This window comes from Zootoca vivipara, chromosome 6, assembly GCF_963506605.1.
Source record: "Zootoca vivipara chromosome 6, rZooViv1.1, whole genome shotgun sequence".
Classification (NCBI taxonomy): Eukaryota; Metazoa; Chordata; class Lepidosauria; order Squamata; family Lacertidae; genus Zootoca; species Zootoca vivipara.
The window spans coordinates 96,952,906-96,977,700 of NC_083281.1; the positions used below are offsets into that span (position 1 = coordinate 96,952,906).

Here is a 24,795-nt window from a genome sequence, read left to right on the forward strand (position 1 = left end):
CTACTTACAGTGCACTGCAGTACTAAAGGGAAGTGACCAGAGTGTCCAGGTCTTTCTAAGCTGCTGTGACGATGGGTCCCACTCTGTTACTATCAATGCGACACAGGAACTCGGAAGGGAAAACACCCGCCCTCTTCTCCTGCCGACTCAAAAATAAACCCCTTTTACTTGTGGGTTTCTTAGTAAGGAGAGCCTTCCAGCTTACGTGGCCTGGTACCTTAGGAAACTCTAGGCTGTCCCACGGAATAACCTCTTGCCTCCAGTAAAGGGTCTCCCTCAGTCTGATTCCCCACTGTAAAAGTTTGCCCTTTTCACTCTGGCAACTTCTTGGCGCCTCAGGTTACCCTACTAAGCCTCCTCCGTGTAACTCCAAGACACAAACTGCCACCTCCCTGCCTGAGGTGAGTTTTGCCCTCTCTTGAGCCACCACGGCTGTGAGTCCTGGTACCTCGCTGGAAAAATAAAGACGAACCTTTTTGGCAAAACAGAGATGAAGTTTTATTGTCTTAAAAACATAAGTGTTTCTTTAACGTGTCATGTATTTATCTGCCTTGTTTCAGTTGTACAAAAAAAAAACTCAGTCAAACATTTAACTTCAAGTTTTCCTAAATCTTATCTAAATTCACAGTCTCCTGACCTCTCCACTTTCTTCATATATCCCACCACACCCTCCTCCCTCTCCTCTCACTGACCAAACCGACACTCCCTCCATTTTGAACCGGGCACAGTCCCGCCCCCATCAGAATTCTGTGTCAGTCAGGCTGGAGGTGGCTTAACTCTTTGCCAGCCAGGTAGGAATAAACATTTCAAAACTGCGTCAATTTGTCACAGCTGCCATATCAGTTGGAGCTGATAAGAGGCTTGTTGAGCTATGACAGGGAAGGCGAAGCCACTGGCTCTCCAGTTGTTCCTTGACTCCAGCTTCCATTAGTCTCAGCCAACATGGGGGATGGCTAGATGTCAGTCCTGATACAGGGGTTGCTGCAAGGCAAGCCCTCTCCTAGCTTTGCCATTCCCCACATTTGTGAGGGTGGCAGAGTTCCCAACAGGGCAACTCCATAGCCCCCAGCCTCCGCCAGTGGCACCACATGGAATGAACATGTGTTGGGACTGACTGAAATCCCACAGGCAGGCAGGGGCTCCCACCTGTCCTGGAAGTCTGATACAGTCTGCTTATTGCAAAAAACAAAACAAAAACAACCAACCTCAAAATGGGACATCTTTCCTTCAACGGGGGAGGGGAATCTGCTTCTCTCTCAAAACGGAGAACTCCACATTAGAGGCTCATATTTGGATGCCTACCTCCAATACCTCCAATTTCTCTCTTCTGTTGTTTCCCTGTGTCTATTTTAGATTGTGTCTCCTTTGGGACTGGAGCCTCTCAGGACTGCTCTTTGTTATCTTGTGCACAGATGGTGCAATATAGATACAGTAATACATTCCAAATTATTTTAAACAATGTTTTAAACAGCACTCAGTGTAACCTTACATATAACAGCAGCAGGTAAATGTTTGCTGAAACAGAAGCCCATAAAGAAGCTGCCCAGAGTGGCTGGGGAAATCCATCCAGATGGGTGGGGTATCCTATATAATAAAGTCCAAGTTGTCCCTGCGTCCAAGCTGTCCCGTGTGTCCCTGGGGTACTGCACATGTGCCCCAGGGATACAGGGATTGGACAGCAGAGACTGCGCGCACGCACTCTCCCCCCCCCTCTGCCTCCTCCAACCGCCGCTCCCGCCTCACTGCAGGGCACGTCAGGGAAGCGAGGGTGGAGGCCGGCGAAGGCCTCCTCACAACCCTCCCTGGCCCGTGAGAGGAGCGGCGGTTGGAGGAGGCAGGGGGGGGGAGAGTGCACGCGTCCTTCCTGTCGGCGGCTGGGGGAGAGGAAGGAAGGAGGAGAAAGCGCTCCTCCGTTCCTGTCCCCCTGCCGCTGACAGTAAGGACGGGTCCCAGGGTTCGGAGAAGCGCTGCGCAAGCGCTTCTCCGAACCGTGGGATGTCTGCTTCCTGTCGGCGGCTGCGGGAGAGGAACGGAGGAGGAGAAAGCAGCGCTTTCTCCTCCTTCGTTCCTGTCCCCCTGCCGCCGACAGCAAGGACAGGTCCCAGGGTTCGGAGAAGCGCTGCGCAAGCGCTTCTCCGAACCCCAGGATGTTCTAGAGCCCGTTATTGAACGGGCTGAAATACACTAGTAAATAATAAATTATTATGATGTCTGCCTCAGAGCCAGTCTGTAAATATTGCTCGGTCTCAGATACAAATTCATGTAAATATGTTCCAGTAACGTAAGTATCACCTACCTGTCTTGTGAGAAGTGGGTGGCGCTGTGGGTTAAACCACTGAGCCTAGGGCTTGCCGATCAGAAGGTCAGTGGTTTGAATCCCTGAGACGGGGTGAGCTCCCGTTGCTCTGTCCCAGCTCCTGCCAACCTAGCAGTTCAAAAGCACGTCAAAGTGCAAGTAGATAAATAGGTACCGCTACAGCGGGAAGGTAAACGGCATTTCCGTGCGCTGCTCTGGTTTGCCAGAAGCGGCTTACTCATGCTGGCCACATGACCCGGAAGCTGTATGCCGGCTCCCTCAGCCAGTAAAGCAAGATGAGTGCCCCAACCCCAGAGTTGGTCACGACTGGACCTAATGGTCAGGGGTCTCTTTACCTTTACCTTACCTGTCTTGTACATTCACTCTGACAAGAGCAGTGAGAAGCAGGTAGGACTTGTCAACCTGGGAATCTAGGAGAAGGAAAACTCTGATCCTAAACCTCCGCTACCTTGCGGAACATCTTTGGGAGAAGAAAAGGCTCAAGAGTAAACCCCACACAAATCTGGAGTCCCTAAGTCAGTTGGATGGTGCCTCGTACACCGCCTTTAAGCAGCTCCTGCAGCCAAGCTGGTGCCAAACCTCTTGCTCTTCTTTGGACCCCATCAGTGAGGCTGAGAGGAGGCACTTGTCTTGCACCTTGGGGAGGTGACATTGGTGCTGCTAATGCAGTGGTTTGAACTCATCCCTGGAGGCACACTCCATTGTCTCTTGAGACACACAGATGCGGTCCGTGAGTGTGGTGGTGTAGTGGATCGGGTGTTGGCATAGGGCCTGGGAGACCAGGGTCCAAATCGCCACCCAGCCATGAAGCCCAATGTTGGACCAGTCACCTACCATCTCTCAGCCCAACCTAGTCATGGGGTTGTTGTGAGGATAATACAGGGAGAAGGAGAGTGAAATGTGACACCTTGAGCTCCTGAGAGGAAAGGTCTGTTATTAAACAAACAAACAAACAAACAAACAAAATAAATAGCTGCCTGCCCTCCAGTGCTGTGGAGGACACCAATATTGAAGGAAAAGTCAGCTACTGGAATGAGGCATGTATGGACTTTCACCTCAGGCAGGAGCTTGTCTCAGGCAGGTTTTAATGAGTGCAGAGAACCCATTAGATGACCTGGTCCCAAACTAAAGTTTAAAGGGAGCCAGTGTGGTGTAGTGGTTAAGAGTGGTAGACTTCTAATCTGGGGAACCGGGTTCGCGTCTCCGCTCCTCCACATGCAGCTGCTGGGTGACCTTGGGCTAGTCACACTTCTCTGAAGTCTCTCAGCCCCACCCACCTCACAGGGTGTCTGTTGTGGGGGAGGAAGGGAAAGGAGAATGTTAGCCGCTTTGTGACTCCTTCAGGTAGTGGTAAAGCGGGATATCAAATCCAAACTCCTCCTCTTCTTCTAAAGGTCAGTGGCAACACCTTAAACTGGGGTCAGAAGCAAATAGGTAAGCAACGTAACTGGGGCAAACAAGTGCCATGTGATCCAACTCCCTCATATACCACCAAATAAAGTTTCTGAACTGTCTTCAAGGGTTACTCCATGTGAAGCTCATTGCAGTAACCTAATCCTATCCTGTATCACTGAGGCAAGGCATGCCTTCTCTTTAGTAAGGCCACAGATGTTGTTCGTAAGACATGGGACATGGCTGAAGATGTTGCTCCACCCCAAAGAGGGCCAAGCCAACGAGCCCCCACCCACCAAGCTGCTTGCCTGACCCTTTAGGGAGAGAGTCCAAGCCAGTTGCGCACCCCACAACAAATACCAACAATCCCACTTCTAGAACCAGCGAGACTTTGGGCTTAACTTTTCTTTTATTTTTATGGGAATATTATGGTCTGTGAGACTGAAATATGCTAAAATGTATGATGGTGGGTGGGCAGGAATTGAGCATAAGTCTGTTTGGATAGTCTATTTCTACCGTGGTGCTTTACCCCTGCTCCCCCAGCCCAAGCTAGTTTTATTCAGCGATGCTGCTGTAAATTTGTGGCTGGGATCAGGCGGCCTTCATAATGGTAGGAAGGCAAAGATTAAGTGAGACTTGCCCGATGTAGGCTTATGATTTAGAAGCAGCTATGCTCCATTTTTGCCAGATATTTGGAGGCAAGATGGAGCATGAACAGAGTGATCCTCTGGTGCAAGACATTATAAGCAACAGCATTTGGAGAAATAATTTGCTTCTGCTGCAGCTAACTACCAGGTGCGTCTTTTCTTACGAATCAGTGGCGGCTTCTTGGGAGTGGATGGTTGCTTCTTAAGAGCTTTGGGTGGTTTCTTGGGAGCTTTGGGTGGTTTCTTGGGAGTTGGAGGTGGTTTCTTGGGAGTCTTAGGTGGTTTCTTGGGAGTCTTGGGTGGTTTCTTGGGAGTTGGAGGTGGTTTCTTGGGAGTTGGAGGTGGTTTCTTGGGAGTCTTGGGTGGTTTCTTGGGAGTTGGAGGTGGTTTCTTGGGAGTCTTGAGTGGTTTCTTGGGAGTTGGAGGTGGTTTCTTGGGAGTCTTGGGTGGTTTCTTGGGAGCTTTGGGTGGAGTCTTGGGTGGTTTCTTGGGAGTCTTGGGAGGTTTCTTGGGAGTCTTGGGTGGTTTCTTGGGAGTCTTGGGTGATTTCTTGGGAGTCTTGGGTGGTTTCTTGGGAGCTTTGGGTGGTTTCTTGGGAGTTGGAGCTGGTTTCTTGGGAGCTTTGGGTGGTTTCTTGGGAGTTGGAAGTGATTTCATAGGAGCTTTGGGTGGTTTCTTGGGAGTTGGAAGTGATTTCATAGGAGCTTTGGGTGGTTTCTTTGGAGTTGGAAGTGATTTCATAGGAGCTTTGGGTGGTTTCTTGGGAACTGGAGGTGATTTCTTGGGAGCTGGAGCTGGTTTCTTGGAAACTTTGGGTGGTTTCTTGGGAGCTTTGGGTCGTTTCTTGGGAGCTTTGGGTCGTTTCTTGGGAGCTTTGGGTCGTTTCTTGGGAGCTTTACGTGGTTTTGTGGGAGTGGATGGTGGTTTGAGAGTAGTGGGTGTTTCTTTGGGAGGTGTGAGTAGGTTTTGGGGAGTGGGTGGCAACCTATTGGGAGCTGGGAGTGGTGTCTCGGCAACTGGAGGCAGTGTTTCAGGAGCTTCTTCAGGTGGCCTCCCAAGAGTTTCCTTCTTCTTTGGAAGCATTTGGTATACTATGGAGCGTCTCCCTCCCATCGGATTGATTATCTTCATTGCCAAGTAGCCCTGAAGGGGGAAAAACAGATGATAGCATACCACCCGACTGCCCCAATTTTACTGGGACATCCTGGATTTACAGAAGCCACCTTGGCTTCTGAAAGTAATCCCATTTGTCCCATTTTGGGCACAGCACCATGGCCTCCACCTGCGGCCCAGGCCACTATCTTTTCCAGAAGCATGCTGATGATGCACTTCTGGCATGCTGCAGCCTCTGCTTCTGCCACCCCATGGCCTTTGCCTGCAGCCAGAGGCCGTAGTTGGTGGTGGGGGGAGAGGGACAGGTGTCCAAGGTAAGGTGGGAGGGGGGCAAGTCGTGGGGCAGGATGGGGGAGAGGCTGATGTCCCAAATTCCTCTTGGGAAATGTTGGAGCATCAAGCAACTGTATTCTCAAAACAATGGACCACAGCAGGCTTTCATTGCCACCAGAGGCCCATTCCTACTGGCAGATGAGAGCAGGTTTCAGACAAGCTGGAGAAGCTTTCCTGGACAATTACTTGAGGACACAGTGGAGACCATGCCCTTGATGCTACATGGGAGGTGTGATTATGCACTTTAACCACTGCTTGCTAGCCCTTAGAACAAGATCTATGCCACCAGCACTATAGCCGTCACCTAGCCTGTTTCATTGCACACAACTCCGTAGAATATTGGGGGACATTGCAGGCTCCACAGGGCCGAAGAGGGTACTCAGGAGTGATCATAGAATAGAATAGAATAGATTAGATCTTTATTGTCATTGTCCCCTTGCAGGAACAACGAAATTTCATGTCAATAGTCCTCTGCAATAGTTCTCTTCAGTCCATAGTAAGACAACAGCCTCAACAGGATCACCTGCTCTGTCCACCAGAAAGTGCCCCAGAGCACTCAGGAATCCACCAGAATCCATAGCTCTCAGAAGGTGAAACATCTTAACTGCAGAGAGGGATAGCTGCTATGAGTCCAACCTTCATCAGGACGTGGTCCAACCATAATGATGGAATGACATACCCATTTCCAGACCACTTTTCATCCCTTCTGGAGCAAAGACCAAGTCAAGGGTAGGTCCTTTGTGCATTGGGTTGATGATAACCTGAGAGCATCATGGTTGCCATGGAGGCCATGAAATCCTGAACCAATGACCCAATGGCAGCCTTGGCGTGAAAGTTGATGTCACCCAGAATTATCTTCTGGGATTCCATCAGCACCCTGCTCAAGACTACCTCAGCCAGCTTGGTCAGGGAGGATGTTGGTGGTGTTGGTACACCAACAGCACCCCTAATGTGTCTCTAAGCCCAAGCCTGAGATGCAGGCCCTGCAGTCCTGCTCTGAGGCAGAGAGGTTTCCCACTGAGGGCGAATGAAGCCTGGTGAACTACAGCAGCCCCACTCCCAGATGGTCTAGCCTGGGTTGATGCTGCACCAAGTGGGGCACAGCTGGGTAAGATCAAGCAAGGGATGTGGCTGAGCCGTACGAGTCCCAAGAGCCCAAGCTGCCTGGGTCCCCTTTGCTTTGCTCTTCCTGAGGAGACTCACAGGAGCTGCGTAGATGAAGGCTGCAAACAGCAGAATCACCAGCACGCAGAAAAGGAAAGTGAAGATCTTCCATTTGCTCTTCTGCCACACAACAAAGTGGATGCTCTTCAGCGGGGCTGTAAACCACAGGAAAGAGGTCTCCGGCCTCCTGGTCAAGGGGAGAAGGAAGGGGCAAGAAAAGTTAACCAGCTGTTGCCTACAGCACCTGTCTCAATCTTCCCTGGCTTAAGAATATGGGGAGCTGGCGTACACTGAATTAGACTGTTGGCCCACCTAGTTCTATATGGTATACATCAGGAGCTCTGGGCCTCCAGATGTTGCTGAACTACAACTCCCATAATACCTGCGCATTAGCCATGTTTGCCAGGGGTGGGGTGTGTGTGAGTTGTACTTCAGCAACATCTGGGAGGCCAAAGGTTCCCTGCAATTGTTCAACACTGACTGGTGGCAGCTCTCTAGAGTTTCAGGCAAGGGATGGCCCCAGCAGTGGTGCCAGCTTGAATAAAATAACATTTTTAAAGTCAAAGAAACAAAACAGTTATAAACAGTTCCTTGCGTAGAAGCAATGCAAACATACAAAAACTACACCATGTAGTTTCTATATGTTTGCATATAAAAATGGGATACCAAGCAGTATCCAGAACAACTGAACAAAGGGTGGCTGCACCCAGGTGCCCAGTACAGCTAGGAAAGGTCCTCAGGGCCCACACAGATGCCAGGCAGACATGGGCAGGGAAAGCGACAGAGGGCACAGTGCTCGGAGCAGGCTAGCCAAACTGGGTGAAGGTGGCTTAATTGGTGTAGCTCTCATACAAAAGCCTCCTAGGAACCCAGTCTTTGGAAACATGCTCTGCCACAGCCTTTGCCAACCAGGTGCTCTCCAGATGTTTTGGACTGCAGTTCTCATCAGCCCCAGCCAAGCAAAGGGGTGATGGGAGCTATAGCCCCAAACACCTGCAATGTTACTAGATTGGCAAAGGCTTCTTTCTTGACACAATGACACCCCTTTCCCCATTTCCGCCTCCCCAGTGGTTCATGCAGCAGGGGGCACCCAGGCCCTGCAGTCTTACTCTGGTGGCTTCAGAACTGGGTTCATGTTGGGCTCCTCTCTTCCTTTCCCAGCTGGCCGCTCTTCAGCCTCCTTTTCTGTCAGCAGCTCCAAGGTCATTTCCACCTTCCCCTAAGAGAACGAGAGAGAGTGCATAGGGCAAAGGGGTTTCCAGGGTGGTATTCAACAGAAAAGAGCAACGACTCAAAATGGCAAAGCGTAACTTCTACTTTCTCCCCACTCCCCACTGGCTGGAGAAACCTGTGGATCAGATTTAGGTGGTCGTGGGGAGGGCAGGGAACAGGGGTGTTAAATTGCACAGCTTAAAGTCATTACACTAGTGTAACTCCTCAACGAAATACCCAATGTTTGCATATTTTTCAATATATGGGGGTGGTTCTTCTGTTCATTGGGGTATCTTCTCAATTGCATAGAACGGTGTGTCTATAGTGCCACCATTCTTACTTTGGCATCTCTTGTTAGTCCTGTTCAAGGCATGCCCAGCCTTGAATACTTGAAGGGAAGGGAAGGTGGAGAATGGGACACACGGTACATTTGGAAAACCTTTTGCTACGGCAGAGCTGGGAAAGAGTTAGAGAAGGTCCAGAACAAGACAAGCAGAGCTGAACGCCCTCCAGAGGTTCCACCCACCAGCCCCACCCAACATGGCTGTTTTTCACAGACCGAAGCCTCTGAAGGGCTGGCTTAGCAGCTCATTCTTAGCCCCCCAGACCCAAGTCCCAACATGCAGAGGTCTGGCCTATGGTGCCTTACGGACCGACACACGAGGCTTGTCTTTCTCAAAGACGATGCAGGGCCACCACCCCCTCATCTCCCTCTGCCTGAACAGGGAGACCGGTTTCCGTTTGCGGCGATGGAAAAAAGAGGTGGAGGTGGTGGCACTGGTGTCCTCCAGCAGCATCTTCACGGTGCAGTCACGGGGACGCTTGGCGGGCTGAGGCATGCTGTTCAGGTTCAGCTCCAGGATTCCTGCAAGTGGAACCGGGTGCTCAGTCTCCATGCTTTGTGAAAGACAGGGACAGATGGCATGTTTGAGGGCAGGGGAAGGCTGGGGAACCTTAGCCCTGGGGGGTAATGCAGCCCTCCAGCTGGACTCTCTTCAGGCCGCATCCTGGCCACAGCCACACTCCCCAGGCCACACCCTGCGCCCTCCATGAGCAAGCCAACAATAAATCACACGGTGCAAGTTGAAGTTAACTTTTTATTTGGAAGAACATGATCTGCACAGACTTGGTGGAGTATCAAGCCTAATGAGTGCAGCAGCTCATCCCTGGTAGGTCTTGGGGAGGAGAGCTTATCTCAGCAGAAGGGAGAGATCCCCTTGCTTCTTCAGCAATCTGACTTCTCTGCCTCTTGGCCTCCCTCCTTCCCTGCTTCAGCTTTTGCCTCTGATTCTGAACTTCTATCTGCCATAGACTCCCTCCAGCTCACTAAGCCCTGTTACCTCTCCAGCTTCTGACACCTGCTCCTCCCAGTCTTCTCCCTCATTTCCCTCTGAGCCTTCTTCCCTTGGAGGTTCCCTCAGCTGGTTCCTCCCACTGTGTCCAGCCGGTCCATGATACCTGACTAGAATGCAACTAGGGTCTCTGTTAATGCTTCTTGCATCTCTGGGAGGAGGACCGCGTGCGTGTGTGCATGTGCACAGAGAACCTAGCCGACTGTACAAGGCAAAATCCAAAGCTATGGCTTTGCCCACAGTTGGCTCTGGCCCTGCCTGCCACTCACATGTGGCCCCTGGAAGGCTGCCCAGAAGGGAATGCGGCCCTCAGGCTGAAGAAGGTTCCCCACTCTGAAATAGGACATGGGGTGAAAAGCCTTGTCTTGCCCCCCCGGTTCAGAATTCTTTTTACCTATAAAGTCGTCAGCTGAGAACTTGTCATTGTCCCAGATCTGGATGATGAGCTTGGGAGGCACTTTGTGCATGGTCTCGTCAAGGCTCCAGAAATGTTGCTGCAAACAGGGTAGAAGAATGGCTGTTGAAATAGGAGACGCATGATAGGCGTCAAGGCAGATCTGCTCAAGTCAGGACCAGCTCCACCACACCTGGAAGCTGATGCCGAGGCTGTGGGGCAGGAGCACAGAGGAGAATGTGCACAGAGGAGGGCAAGCAAGACGACCGGGGTCTGGAAACCAAGCCTTATGAGGAATGGTTGAGGGAACTGGGCATGCATAGCCTGGTAAAGAGGAGAGTGAAAGAAGAAATTATAGCTATGTTCAAATATCTAAAGGGCTGTCACATGGAAGAGGGAACAGGCTTGTTTTCTCTGACTTTGTAGGGTAGGTCTCAAACCAATGGCTTCAAGTGACAAGAAAGGAGATTGTGACTAAACATCAGGAAGCACTTTCTGACAGCAAGAGCTGTTCAACAGTAGAACGGTCTCCCTCGGAGGTGTTTAAGCAGAAGTTGGATGACCATCTGTCAAGTATAATCTCGTTGAGATTCCTGCATTGCAGAGGGTTGGACTAGATGGCCCTCAGTGTCCTTCCCAATTCTACAATTCTATGATTCGATAATATAACAGCATGAAACAGTGTTTTCCAGAAAAAGGAGTGTGGTAAAGCACTTGCCTGACACTAGGTGGCAGCACCAACTTGGAGTATTCTTTTCAAGTTTATTAGAGAAGTTTATTAGTTAGAGAAGCTGGCCAATTGCTCCAGGGCTATTCACTGGAGGAAGCACATTGTGCCCACACTGTGACTATTTTCACAGAAATTTAGATGAACCCTTAATAATAATAATAATATATTTATACGCCGCCCATCTGGCTGGGTTTCCCCAGCCACTCTGGGCAGCTTCCAACAGAAATATTAGAATACACTAATTTCTTAAAGATTAAAAGCTTCCCTAATCAGGGCTGCCTTCAGATGTCCTCTAAAAGTCTGGTAGTTATTTTTCTTTTTGACATCTGGTGGGAGGGCGTTCCACAGGGCGGGGGCCACCACTGAGAAGGCCCTCTGCCTGGTTCCCTGTAACTTGGCTTCTCGCAGCGAGGGAACCGCCAGAAGGCCCTCGGCACTGGATCTCAGTGTCTGGGCAGAGCGATGGAGGTGGAGACGCTCCTTCAGGTATACTGGACTGAGGCCGTTTAGGGCTTTCAAGGTCAGCACCAACACTTTGAACTGTGCTCGGAAACGTACTGGGAGCCAATGCAGGTCTTTCAAGACCGGTGTTATGTGGTCTCGGTGGCTGCTCCCAGTCACCAGTCTAACTGCCGCATTCTGGATTAGTTGTAGTTTCCGGGTCACCTTCAAAGGTAGCCCCACATAGAGCGCATTGCAGTAGTCCAAGCGAGAGATAACTAGAGCATGCACCACTCTGGCGAGACAGTCTGCAGGCAGGTAGGGACTCAGCCTGCGTACCAGATGGAGCTGATAGACAGCTGCCCTGGACACAGAATTGACCTGTGCCTCCATGGACAGCTGTGAGTCCAAAATGACTCCCAGGCTGCGCACCTGGTCCTTCAGGGGCACAGTTACCCCATTCAGGACTAGGGAGTCCTCCACACCTGCCCGCCTCCTGTCCCCCACAAACAGTACTGGGTATAAGGCAGGCTCCAGATTCTCAGTGGCAGGTAATGGGAAATATCCCCTGTCTGCCAGAGAACCCAGAGAGCTCTTGCCACTCAAAGCAGACCAGAGCTTAGGAGCCTTTTTCAGTTCAAGGGCCAAATTCCTTAAAAATAAGTCTGTTTTTTGGGGGGGGGGTGGTGGTGGGGAGTTAGATCATGTCACGTGAAAGCCAATGCTATTATTCCACACTTTTCACGGCATTTCCCTATCACTTCCTTTATTGCAAAAAGTCTGATCTTTTGTGGGAAGTGGTTTTATTTACTTATTTGTTGCATGGGACCTCCTAATCAGCTGTAATTGTGATTGCTGCTACACAATTGAAACCCACTAGAAAATAGCAACAGCCTGGAAGTGCCCTATATCTGAGGACTATAATCAGTAACAAGTGCTCTTAAATTTACATGGACCAAGTGTGCCAGAATATGAATGAGAGTATCCATTAAAATGTGTGCACCACAGAGAGCCATGTGCCTGTCAATGTGCCTCTGATTATCCTCCAACACATGATATGCAGAGAGATATTTTCTGTGAATCACCCTGAGACCTCCAGGTATAGGGCAGTATATAAATGCAATAAATAATAATATAATCATAATCTCTTGAGTTGGATTTGTGAGATGGAGGATAGGAAGGCTTCGCTGGTTGTCCATACACAACCCTCCTTCATTCATTCATTCATTCATTCATTCATTCATTCAAGTTTAACAAAATTTATGTACTACTTAGTCAAAACAAATAATAATAATCAAAGCAGTTTGCATAAATGAATATAAAATATTCACAAGAAAACACCAATAAAATAAACTGATTTAAAAAACAAATAGAAATGGGAGAAAACAACTACGTACTATAAATTTGCACGTCTGTCTAGGCATGGCCTACGCCAGGCATCCCCAAACTGCGGCCCTCCAGATGTTTTGGCCTACAACTCCTATGATCCCTAGCTAACAGGACCAGTGGTCGGGGAAGATGGGAATTGTAGTCCAAAACCTCTGGAGGGCCGAAGTTTGGGGATGCCTGGCCTATGCAAAAAGGATTTTTTAAAGCAGGCGTCAACAAGAGTGCAGCAAAGATGCCTTCAGAGAGTTCCAAAGAATAGGTGTTGCCACACATTCAGAGATTGATTCCTTGCAAGTGCAGAGCAGACATGAGATGTTAACTATAAAGGTGCCAGTTCTGGGCGTCCGGGTGGTTGAGGGTGCTCCTATATGGTAAGGTAAGCTTTGAGGAATCCAAGGCCACTTCCCTTTTCCTAAATTGGAGCAATGCTCTGTTTCAGTTTCCACCGACCTTCTTGGTGAGAACGCAGACTTGCTCCATGGGCAGGTACTCCAAGGTAAACACAAAGCGCCAGTTGAAGTTGCCTTCTCCTGTCAGGGACCTGTAATGGATATCTGTCTTCTGCTTGTCTTCCTCCAGGCCATCCATCCACCTGGAACCAGGGCAAAGGAGCTGTTGGAGCTGTTCACAGGAACTCTTTGGCCCCATCCCAGATTCTAGGGCACACTTGGCTACATTGGCAATGAAAAGCTGCATCATCTAGTCCCGTTGGCAGCTTTGGGAGAGATGTCCTTCTTCCTCCATTACCCTTAGGCAAGGGACAGGCGCGAGCTGATCATCCAGCCCAGTCTTCCCCAACCTGAGGCCCTCTAGATGTTTTGGACTCCAACTCCCATCAGCCTCAGCAACACAAGGCCATACTGGCTGGAGATGATGGGAGTTGCATTCCAAAACATCTAGAGGACACTAGGTTGGCAAAGGCTATTTTTCACCCCTTTAAGGTGCCAGAAAACCCATGTTTTATTTCTTGCATTAGACTATTGGAGCAACCCTTTTTGAAGGCTGATGGGAGTTGCGGTTCAGCTACAAATGAAGCAGAGGGGCAAAGGTTCTCCATACCAGGAGAAGGGGAAAGTTCTGGTGCACAAGATGCGGAAGCACCAGCCAAATCTTTAGCTACTACGGTAAAGGGGCCCCTGACCATCAGGTCCAGTCGTGTCCGACTCTGGGGTTGCGGCGCTCATCTCGCTCTATAGGCCGAGGGAGCTGGCGTTTGTCCGCAGACAGCTTCCGGGTCATGTGGCCAGCATGACAAAGCTGCTTCTGGCGAACCAGAGCAGCGCACGGAAACGAAGTTTACCTTCCCGCCGGAGCGGTCCCTATTTATCTACTTGCACTTTGATGTGCTTTCGAACTGCTGGGAGCTGGGACCAAGCAATGGGAGCTCACCCCATTGCAGGGATTTGAACCGCCGACCTTCTGATCAGCAAGCCCTAGGCTCTGTGGTTTAACCCACAGCGCCACCTGGGTCCCTAGCTACTACAGTAGTCTCTCCTTTGTGAACTGCTACTTCATTTGATTGTTGTGAACCACCTTGGTTCTTTGGAGGAAAGCAACACAATTGATGAATGAATTCACGATTGTTTTGTTATGCAAATAGGGCTATACCAGTTTGGGAATCATGGAGCTGACACCTCAAAGGAAATATGGCTAGGGCTGGTAGGTTTTGCTCTCTATCTGCAAATAAAATCAGTTGTTGGTCACTTGCCACCATAGGAGTCGGGCTGCCATAAACCTTCTGTCTCTGTTCTCTCGTACCCTTGCACATAGATGTCACTCATCCTGTCTCCAAAGATGTTGGTGTCTTCCAGATCCACATCTTTGGTGTTCCAGATGATGCAGCGAAGTTCATGCCTACAGAGGAGAGGAACAGGAGAGTCTTGGTGCTACTGGGAGGGTGCCTTAAGGGATTCCTCTTCCTGCTATCTACAAGAACAGGGCAGGCTAACAAGGACTTTTACAGGAAAACGTTCTGTGCAACCCCGCTCCAGTCCAATGTGGAGATGCCAGCGCCGTTTGGAGCTGGAACCTTCTGAATGCAAAGCAAATGCTCTGGCACTGAGAGTCAGGCTCTGGGATTAGAAACAATGACAAGTATGCAACAGTGGTTGGTCAGATCCAGCATCCACATCCACCTGCACCCTGACACACTCATTCAACCATCCTGAAAGTGCGCTACGTGGTGCAAATAGTTCTGGGTCTTTAAAAGGTTGGGGTGGCTGTGTTTGGTGCACCTACTTCTTGGGCTTCCTTGGGGTGATGTCAAAAGGAGGTCCTGGCTCTCCTATGTTTTCTGGGAAGATGTCGACCCACATCTGCACTTTCCCCTGGATATGAAGAGAGGCACATTCTTAATGTTTATCAGTTGGTACTTCAGTGATGTACATAAAGTATAAAGTCACGAAACAGAAAGTGAACATAACAAGAGATACAAAAACAAACAACCACATCCTCCTCCCTATGTTGGAAACCAGGCAAGTCCCGTATTTTTCGCCCCATAAGACACACGTGACCAGAGGACGCACGTGGTTTTTTAGAGGAGGAAAACAAGATATATATATATTTGCTTTCTTGAATTGTCCTAGGCATAGCAGCCAACTCCAAGAGGCCTAGGTGCCTTTGCACCCCATTAAATATTTGAGGAAGTCACCCCCCCAATGTCCATGGGCATTGTCATTCATATAGTGTGCATGCACTTTGTCTTGAGATCAATTGCAGCAGTTCTCAACCTGTGGGTCCCCAGATGTTGTTGGACTACAACTCCCATCATCCCTCAACTCCCATCATCCCTCTGGCCTTGCTAGCTAGGGGTGATGGGAGTTGTAGTTCAACAACATCTGGGGACCCACAGGTTGAGAAAGGCTGATACGGTATGTGAAGTGGGGCTTACCTGCCCCCCAATAATTTATTGAGTTGGAAGAGGGAGGGAGGGAAGGAAGGGGTGAGAGAGAAAGAGAGACAAGGAAGGGGTGTGAGAGAGAGAGAGAGGGAAGCAACCCTCTCCGCTATCACGGAAGCAGCCCGAGAACTGGTTTCCCACTGTGTGTGGCTCTGGCTCTGGCCTTCGCTCCATAGGACGCATGGATTTTCCCCCTTCCTTTTTGGGAAGAATCCCAGGAACTGTAGTTCACACCTCAAAGAGCTCCCACTCCCAACACTTAGCACACCACAGCTCCCAATATTCATTAGTAGAAGCCATGCACTTTAAATGTGCGATAAGGATTCCTCTTTACTTTCTTAAAGTGGATTTCTCATACAAGGGCAACAAAACTCTTTAGTAATAATAACAATAATAATAATTTATTATTTAGACCCCGCCCACCTGGCGGGGTTTCCCCAGCCACTCTGGGCAGCTTCCAACAGAAGTATTAAAATACAATAATCTATTAAACATTAAAAGCTTCTCTAAGCAGGGCTGCCTTCAGATGTCCTCTAAAAGTCTGGAGGGTGTTCCACAGGACGGGTGCCACTACCGAGAAGGTCCTCTGCCTGGTTCCCTGTAACTTGGCTTCTTGCAGCAAGGGAACCGCCAGAAGGCCCTCGGCATTGGACCTCAGTGTCCAGGAAGAAAGATGGGGGTGGAGACACTCCTTCAGGTATACTGGACCGAGGCCGTTTAGGGCTTTAAAGGTCAGTACCAACACTTTGAATTGTTGAATTGTGCTCAGAAACATTCTGGGAGCCAATGTAGATCTTTCAAGACCGGTGTTATGTGGTCTCGGCAGCTGCTCCCAGTCACCAGTCTAGCTGCCGCTTTCTGGATTAGTTGTAGTTTCCAGGTCACCTTCAAAGGTAGCCCCACATAGAGTGCATTGCAGTAGTCCAAGTGAGAGATAACTAGAGCATGCACCACTCTGGCGAGACAGTCCACGGGCAGGTAGGGTCTCAGCCTGCGTACCAGATGGAGCTGATAGACAGCTGCCCTGGACACAGAGTTAACCTGTGCCTCCATGGACAGCTGTGAGTCCAAAATGACTCCCAGGCTGTGCACCTGGTCTTTCAGGGGCACAGTTACCCCATTCAGGACCAGGGAGTCCTCCACACCTGTCCGCCTCCTGTCCCCCACAAACAGTAATTCTGTCTTGTCAGGATTCAACCTCAATCTGTTAGCCACCATCCAACCTCCAACCGCCTCCAGACACTCACACAGGACCTTCACCGCTTTCACTGGTTCTGATTTGAAAGAGAGGTAGAGCTGGGTATCATCCGCATACTGATGAACACCCAGCCCAAACCCCCTGATGATCTCTCCCAGCGGCTGCATATAGATGTTAAAAAGCATGGGGGAGAGGACAGAACCCTGAGGCACCCCACAAGTGAGCGCCCAGGGGTCTGAACACTCATCCCCCACCACCACTTTCTGAACACGGCCCAGGAGGAAGGAGCGGAACCACTGCATGACAGTGCCCCCAGCTCCCAACCCCTCTAGACGGTCCAGGAGGATGTTATGGTCGATGGTGTCAAAAGCCGCTGAGAAATCCAGCAGAACTAGGAAACAGCTCTCTAGCCCGCTGGTGATCATCAACCAATGTGACCAAGGCAGTTTCAGTCCCATGATGAGGTTTGAATCCTGACTGGAAGGGATCCAAATGGTCCGCATCTACCAGGCGTGCTTGGAGTTGCTCAGCAACCACTTGCTCAATCACCTTGCCCAATAATGGAAGATTTGAGACTGGGCGATAGTTGGCCATATTGGCTGCATCTAAAGATGGTTTTTTAAGAAGCGATTTAATAACCACCTCTTTCAGCGGGTATGGGAAGGCTCCCTCACAGAGAGCAGCATTTACCACCCCGCAAAGCCCATCGCCCAGTCCTTCCCAGCTAGCTTTTATGAGTCAGGATGGGCAAGGATCAAGGAGACAGGTGGTTGGTTCCACTCGTCCAAGCAGCCTGTCCACATCCTTGGAGGTAACATTGGAATTGATCCCACACAACTTGACTAGACAGAACTCTAGCACTCCCCCGCCCCGGCACTGCTCCCAAGGTGGAGTCTACCTCTTCCCGAATCTGAGCGACTTTATCTGCAAAAAAACTTGGCAAAATCATTGCAGGAGATCATGTGGCCCGTGCTGGGCCCCAATGGAGCAGGTGGTTCCGCTAAATTGCGAACCACCTAAAAGAGTATCCTGCTGCTGTTTTCTGCAGATGCAATAGAGGCGGTGAAGAAAGACTTCTTCGCCATCGCTACCACCACTTGGTAGGCTCGACACTGAACTCTAACCTGTGTCCGGTCAGCTTCAGAATGAGTTATCCGCCACCGGCACTCTAGCTGTCTCAGTGATTGTTTCATCACCCTCAGCTCTAGGGAGAACCACGGGGCTGTCCGGGCTCCATGCAATCGGAGAGGGCGCTTCGGAGCCAGACAGTCAATAGCCCTGGTTAACTCCATATTCGAACTGGTCACCAGGGAATCAGCTGAAAGGCCATCAACATGGGATAAAGCATCCCCTACCACTCTCTGGAAACCATTTGGATCCATTAGAGGAAGGGTCGCGGAGAAGTCCAGTTGCACCAGGAAGTGATCTGACCATGGCACTTCTTTAGTTTTGCTTTTATTTAGTGTCAGATCACCAGCATCCATAGAGGTGAACACCAGGTCCAAGGCATGTCCGCGGCTAGGAGTTGGACCAGACTTATTCAGGGACAGCCCCATGGAGGCCATGCTTTCCACGAAGTCCTGAGCGGCCCCTTGTAAGGTTTTGCTGGCATGGATTCGACAGTGGAATTTGCTGCCAAGGAGTGTGGTGGAGTCTCCTTCTTTGGAGGTCTTTAAGCGGAGGCTTGACAGCCATATGTCAAGAATGCTTTGATGGTGTTTCTTGCTTGGCAGGGGGTTGGACTGGATGGCCCTTGTGGTCTCTTCCAACTCTATGATTCTATGATCCTTGGGATTAAGCTCTCTCCTGAGTGGATGGTGCTGCTTGGGCTACGTACCGTAAGTGTCAGCACTTGGAGAATGAGTTTGCTGTAGTTTTATGTAGGATAAATGAACATGGCATCCAAATGTTGGGCAAATGGGCAAATGGTGAAACTTCTCTCTTCCAGCAACCACCAAAAGTGTAGGCTCAGCAGCAGCTAACATGGCATTCTCCAGCAGTTGTCAACTAGAATTCCCATCAGCCCCGACCAGGGATGGTGGGAGCTGCAGTTCGCAACTGGCTACTCCTGGTGCAGTGGGGGAATGGAGGCAGGAAATTTACCTGCTGGATCCCAGGATTGGTAGCGCTGTAGATGCCACGAGTCTCCACGTGTTCAGGCACCAGCCCACAGGTGTGGAGGAGGTGGAGAGCCATGCGCTCTTTTGGAGGCCCCAGGAAGCCATGTGAAGGTAGTTTAGTCTCTGAAAGGGGAATGTCAAGTACAATAGAATCAGCACTTATTCAAAGACCTGCCAAATGTATCACAGGAGCATGAGACTTCCATGCAGGGCAAAGGGGGCCACGATTACAAATAAAATTCTGCACCATGGCAGCCTGTGTTCTGCAATTTATATGCATTGTGCAACATGAGCACATTTGCAGTGATTCTGGGAGAGCATTTTTCCTTGCATTATGCTCTTCCCACAAACCTTTGTGGGGATTTATTGGGTCATGTTTATTATTATTATTATTATTATTATTATTATTATTATTATTAGATTTTATGTTGTAACCACCCCGAGGCCTGTGGGTATATGGCAGTATACAAATAACAACAACAACAACAACAACAACAACAACAACAACAATTTGTTGCTTGGTGAGTGTCAGACAAACCATGGTTAAGGACAGGTGCTGGGTTCACACATAATACCAAGCTATAAATAAAATAAACCCTGGAAAGCCACCAAACAACCATGGCTTCAGATCATGCTTTGTTGGCAAGGTTCACACAAAATGCTAAAGCATTGCTTAACAAACTATAGCTTAATTAATCTTCCTTTAGCATTACATATGCGCCGAACCATTGCTCTCACACCCAGAGAGGACAGGTGAGCAGGAAGCAACAACAAGGAGGAGGAGGAACAGCAAGCCAGAGCTTCAAAGGATTGGCAGTGAGCTTCCTTTTAGCAGGTGCTTAGTGATACCAGTGGCTGGTGCTGACCCCAGGCTCAACCTTCAGAGCAGCTCAACCCTCTCTCTTGCTCTGTGGGAATATTGTGAAGTACTTACCAAAGTCAGACAGCTGATAAATCTTGCTTCGGAAAGTGGCTCTGCTGCCATCTTCACTTATATCAGGCTGAGGAATGTTCTTGGTCCGAGCATAATTCTCCAAGAGCTGGCTTGGAAGAAGCTGGTCTCGCCACTGGGTGGGGCCACCTCTGTGTGGGAAAGGAGGGACCAGGAGGTCAAGTGACATCTGCAGGGGGGGGGCTGCTTGAGGGATGTAGTTTCTTCTAGACTTTGGACTGCAGAAAAATCTTTATTTCATGGTTTAATGCCCTAAAAAGGGCAATGATTTTTCTGCTCTGTTGGGTAGAAAGATTAGCTAATTGTTCATTTTTATTTCACCTATTTCATTCCTATCTCTGGAAAAATAGAGACTTTAAAGGGAAGGAACTTGCCGAGCTAATATTAATATTGCTTACTAAAATGGTAAGATGAACACATAGTGGAAATATTTCTGGTGTTCCAGAGCAGTTATATTGTGGATGATAGAGAGAAGACAACCGTGATCTAAAAAACGACTGTTTTGTTTATGAAACATTGATATGTAGCTTATGAAATGACTGCTGGCAGTTCATTAGTTAAGCCTAGTGCTCCTGCCCTGCTACTGGACGTGGCAATGACACTGCTTTGGGGGAAGGCATCTCTGTGGGGCTGCCCCCTTGAATTGGCTGCTCCCAGCTGTTGCAGCAAAACCATGGGCTCTGACAATGAGCCCACCTGAAGCAGCTGCCTGCTTGAATCCAAAAGGCACCCACTTAACACCTACAGTATGCTCATTGCTACTTACTCGCAGTAAGACTGCGGAAGGCCACAGTTGGCTCCATAGCGGGACAGGATCCGGTCCTCCAGGTCAATGGTGGTGTCTCCAATTGCATCATCAGGGGAAAACATGTCAAAGTCAAAGAATGAGATCTTCAACTCCTTTTCTGTTGGGATGTTGCACATAATTTCAAACATCCTGTGGCGGTCAAGGAAAAGAGTAGAGGAATAAATAAATACAGTATGTATACCACTACTGCGGCCCACGTTTTGTTAGCCCCAAAATGGAAAATGAGCGAGGTCCCAACTAAAGAAGAATGGCAACTTCAGCTGATGGAATATGTGCTGCTTGCAGACCTAACATATAGAATAAGAGAACAAGAAGAACATACATTTAAAGAAGATTCATAAATATTTATTGAATATATGGGGGGGGGAAATGTGTACACTTGAAAACATTGGCAGCATTAAGATAAATTGAACAGTGTAAATAAGTTTTGATAGATGTAATAATGGAATACTGAATGGTTTATGTAAAAGATGTAGGCATTTATTGTATGCAAAATGAACCATTGAAAGAAGAAGAGAAGTCATTTATATTTTAAGGATGTTTAAACAAGTATTAAAAATTGTAAAACAGTATATATATATATAAAGGGACCCCTGACCATTAGGTCCAGTCGTGACCGACTCTGGGGTTGCGCGCTCATCTCGCATTATTGGCCGAGGGAGCCGGCGTATAGCTTCCAGGTCATGTGGCCAGCATGACAAAGCCGCTTCTGGCAAACCAGAGCAGTACATGGAAACGCCGTTTACTTTCCCGCTATAGTGGTTCCTATTTATCTACTTGCATTTTGACGTGCTTTCGAACTGCTAGGTTGGCAGGAGCTGGGACCGAGCAACGGGAGCTCACCCCGTCACAGGGATTCGAACCGCCGACCTTCTGATCAGCAAGCCCTAGGCTCAGTGGTTTAACCCACAGCGCCACCTGGGTCCCATATATATATATATATATATATATATATATATATATATATATATATATATATATATATGGAGAGGAAACCCTCCCTTCCCCTTCCCACACCTGAATGCTTGTTGTGCTGCTCTGTACATTCCAAGGATAAGTCTTAACAACCCTCTCCTATCCCAGTAGCTTCCTGCCCTGCCCTGTGCTGTACTAGAGGTGGGGGCAGCACCTGCAGGATCAGCGCCAAGAGATTAGCCCTAGCAGGCAGAGGCTCTGAGGGAGAAGTGTGCCAGACCTACCTCCCAAAGACGGGCTCCAGAGTGTTGGGAATATACTCCTCCCTCTCTCCAACCTTTTTCTTCCCTGCCTTGATTTTGATGTAGGGGTCACACTGTAAGGGGACACAGTTCAATGCAGAATTTTAGGAGGACCAGACCCTCAAACGGGATCCAGCCACATCTGCTGTAAAGGAAGCCTCCTATCAAATAACACAGGGAAGCTCAGAGCAGGAAGCAATAACTGCAGGCAAGCAAAAGCAAAACCAGCTGTTGCCATTACCAGACCATTGTTGTCCTTTGGCTCGAGGTTAAAGGCTCGGATGATGTAAATCCGGACCAGACATGTCTCGCAGACGTTGTCGGGAAGTTCCTGGAATTGGCGTGGAGGGGGTGGGACATTCGGATCTTCTGGTAGAGGATAGATCCGGAAAAGCCCCTGCCAGAGGAAGCACCGTTTCATTTAGTTACCAACTCCGCTGCCCCCACGCCAGAAGTAGCTGCCCAATGCTCTGCGTCGATGCTCATTGCTCTGTGCTGCTGTGCCTGTTCCATGCTGAGTGCCCTGCTCTTGGCAAGGGGTGCAAGGTATTGGGAAGCCGAGAGAGCAATGCAGCCCCACCTACACCCCCCACCAGCCGCTACTGCCTGGAAAGGCTTCAAGACAAGAATACACATTTTTGTTGCTCAAAGCTGCCATAATTTCTCCCCTGCTGATTTCCTGCTTCTCATGCAGATGCTATGAGACCAAAGAAGCCTTGCACAAAGAAAACTGGACTCTTGTCCATGAAAGTCTAGGCCACTATAAATTTGTTAGTCTTTAAGGTGCCAAAGACGCTGTGCTGCTTTTGCTGCAACACTGGCTAGTCAGGCTACTCCTTGAGATGAAACCCACATGCAAAACTTGGCATCTCTGCTTCTGAAGCAGCGTGGGAAGTCAGTCTCCCGAAAACAGTCTCCAGGGTGGAATTTCTGTGGATTTTTATAGATGGCTAGAAAGCAGGCCCACTTCGGGCAGGCCCTCACCTTGAATTGACCCCCCACTCTGGGGTCATCATCTTTCAGCAGCCCTCGGTACAGCTGAAAGGTCTGGCAGAAATCCTGCAGGCCATGGAATTCAGGCACTTCTTCCAGTTCACAGTTATACATCTGGGAGAAGGAGACACAGACGTTGGCTTAGCACCTTGGCTGTACACCTGCTCAGTGCTTCAGCCACCTTTCCCCAGGCATTGAGTTAAATTCATTTTCTTACATTAAAGAACATCAGAATGTAAGAGCCTTCTGGGTCAGGTCAATGTCCCGCCTAGTCCAGCGGCCTGTTCTCACAGTGGCCAGCCAGAAGCCAGTGGGAAACCCACCAGCACAAGAGCATCCCACAAGAGCTGTGGCTTCCAGCAACTGGTATTCAGAAAGAAGCCTTCGTGCCTCTGGCTGTAGAGGCAGAACACAGCCATCTCTGCCATCTTTTAAATCCATCCAGGTTGGTGGCCATTGCTGCCTCTTGAATGAATTTCATAGTTTAACTATGCACTGTGTGAAGAAATACATTCGTTTGTCTGTCCTGAATCTTTCAACATCCCTGAGTTCTTATATTACGAGAGAGGGGAAAATACCTTCCTCTATCCACTGTCTCCCCAGCACCCACAATTTTATATACCTCTATCATGTCTCCTCTTACTTGCCTTTTTTCTAAACTAAAAAGACCCAAACGGGCATTTTGTTGCCCTCTTCTTAATATTTTCCAACTCTACAATATCCATTTTGAGTTGAGGCACCTAGAACTGTACATTGTACTCCAAGTGCGGTTGCATCATAGATTTGCATCATGGCATCATATGGGCAGTTTTATTTTCAATTCTTTCCCTAGTGATCCCTATGTACATCATTCACTCTTGTTTACACAGAATGGCAGCATTTGCCATTTTGCTGCCCATTCATTCAGTTTGAAGAGATCCTTTTGGAGCTCTTCACAATCCTTTTCGTTTTAATAACCCCAAACAATTTAGTATCATCAGCAAACCTGGCTGCCTCACTGCTCATCCCTTACCCTAGATCCCTGCATTATCAGGCTCTACAAGCATGAGTTTGGGGACAGATGTTAGTTGAGGAAACCTGCTGTTCTGCCTTGCATTCAGCTTGGGCTGCTACCCCTCCCCCCACAACACAGGCACCTTCAAACTATCAAAGCCCTTCTCCAAGTAATGTCCACTCTTTGACAGATCTCCCATAGTCACGTAGTACTTGCTCCACCAGTCCACCTCCTCTTCCTCTTCGTCCATCTCCTAAATGGGGAGAAGGAAATTCAGTTCACCTCCACATCACATGCTTTCAGAGCAAAACAACATTCGTTCAGATCCAAACTTGACTTGTGGGATCTGATCTGTAGAATATGTTCAGATTATAGGAGGCAGCACAATAGCCCAAACATTTTGTGATGGCTCCCTCAGCTACTGTTTCTAGAAGGCTACACAGGTTGTGATTTTACTAAAATTGGGAGAAGTCAGGGGCGTGGGGCTTGTGGGTTTTATGAAGGATCCTTCTACCTCCCCCCCCCCCCCCAATCTGAGTAGTCATCAGTCTTTGTTTTGATGACAGAAGTGCCACATCACAAGTTACCCCCCTCCCTAATCAACAATAAATCAAGCAGGGGAATGGCTTGGGAGCCTCTGGATCTGTACGGATGCAGCATCTGCCATCAAGACGACTCTTAGCCTTGATGGCATCATGACTTACCTTCTCTTCTTTCTTAAAGGGCCTTTTCCAGAACCAGGCCTTGTAGGCTTTGCCCAGTCCCTGCAAGAAGCAGCAGAATAACTCTCACAAGCCCAACAGCCATCCAACTTTGTTCCTCCTTCCAGGGAACCCCATAGTTTCTCATACCTTGATGTGGAAGGACAACCCAGCTTCCCTAGGAGACTGGGCTTTTTGGGCTACCACTTCCTACATGGCAGCATCTGTGCCATAGGCTGTGGCCTGAAAAGTGACTAAACCTATGGAAGTGAAATGCAAAACAAAAAGACAGAAGCCTTAAAAAGAGAGAAAAAGGGAAAGGAAGGCAAGGAATAAGAAAAACAGGAAGTTTGGGGGTTTGCAGGCCACCTCTCCCTGTCCCCAAACATCTGCTGCCTGAGGTGGGTGTCTCACTCTGTCTAATGGTAG

General features: G+C 49.1%; 1 protein-coding gene across 1 annotated transcript in view; it reads right to left on the minus strand.

Moving 5' to 3' along the window:
• Positions 1-4,497: 4,497 nt before the first annotated feature.
• The window catches only part of FER1L5 (fer-1 like family member 5), a 79,913-nt gene continuing 59,615 nt past the window's right edge, over positions 4,498-24,795 (minus strand). Inside the window, exons 36-51 of the mRNA XM_060276486.1 lie at positions 24,370-24,429; positions 23,808-23,918; positions 22,663-22,785; positions 21,920-22,075; positions 21,661-21,752; positions 20,420-20,590; positions 19,636-19,784; positions 18,685-18,824; positions 14,723-14,811; positions 14,243-14,338; positions 12,935-13,076; positions 9,925-10,024; positions 8,832-9,043; positions 8,076-8,185; positions 7,006-7,153; positions 4,498-5,499 (exon numbers count right to left, since the gene is read on the minus strand). Of these exons, the coding sequence (XP_060132469.1) occupies positions 4,498-5,499; positions 7,006-7,153; positions 8,076-8,185; positions 8,832-9,043; positions 9,925-10,024; positions 12,935-13,076; positions 14,243-14,338; positions 14,723-14,811; positions 18,685-18,824; positions 19,636-19,784; positions 20,420-20,590; positions 21,661-21,752; positions 21,920-22,075; positions 22,663-22,785; positions 23,808-23,918; positions 24,370-24,429 (2,901 nt within the window). The remainder of the gene's footprint in view (positions 5,500-7,005; positions 7,154-8,075; positions 8,186-8,831; positions 9,044-9,924; positions 10,025-12,934; positions 13,077-14,242; positions 14,339-14,722; positions 14,812-18,684; positions 18,825-19,635; positions 19,785-20,419; positions 20,591-21,660; positions 21,753-21,919; positions 22,076-22,662; positions 22,786-23,807; positions 23,919-24,369; positions 24,430-24,795) is intronic.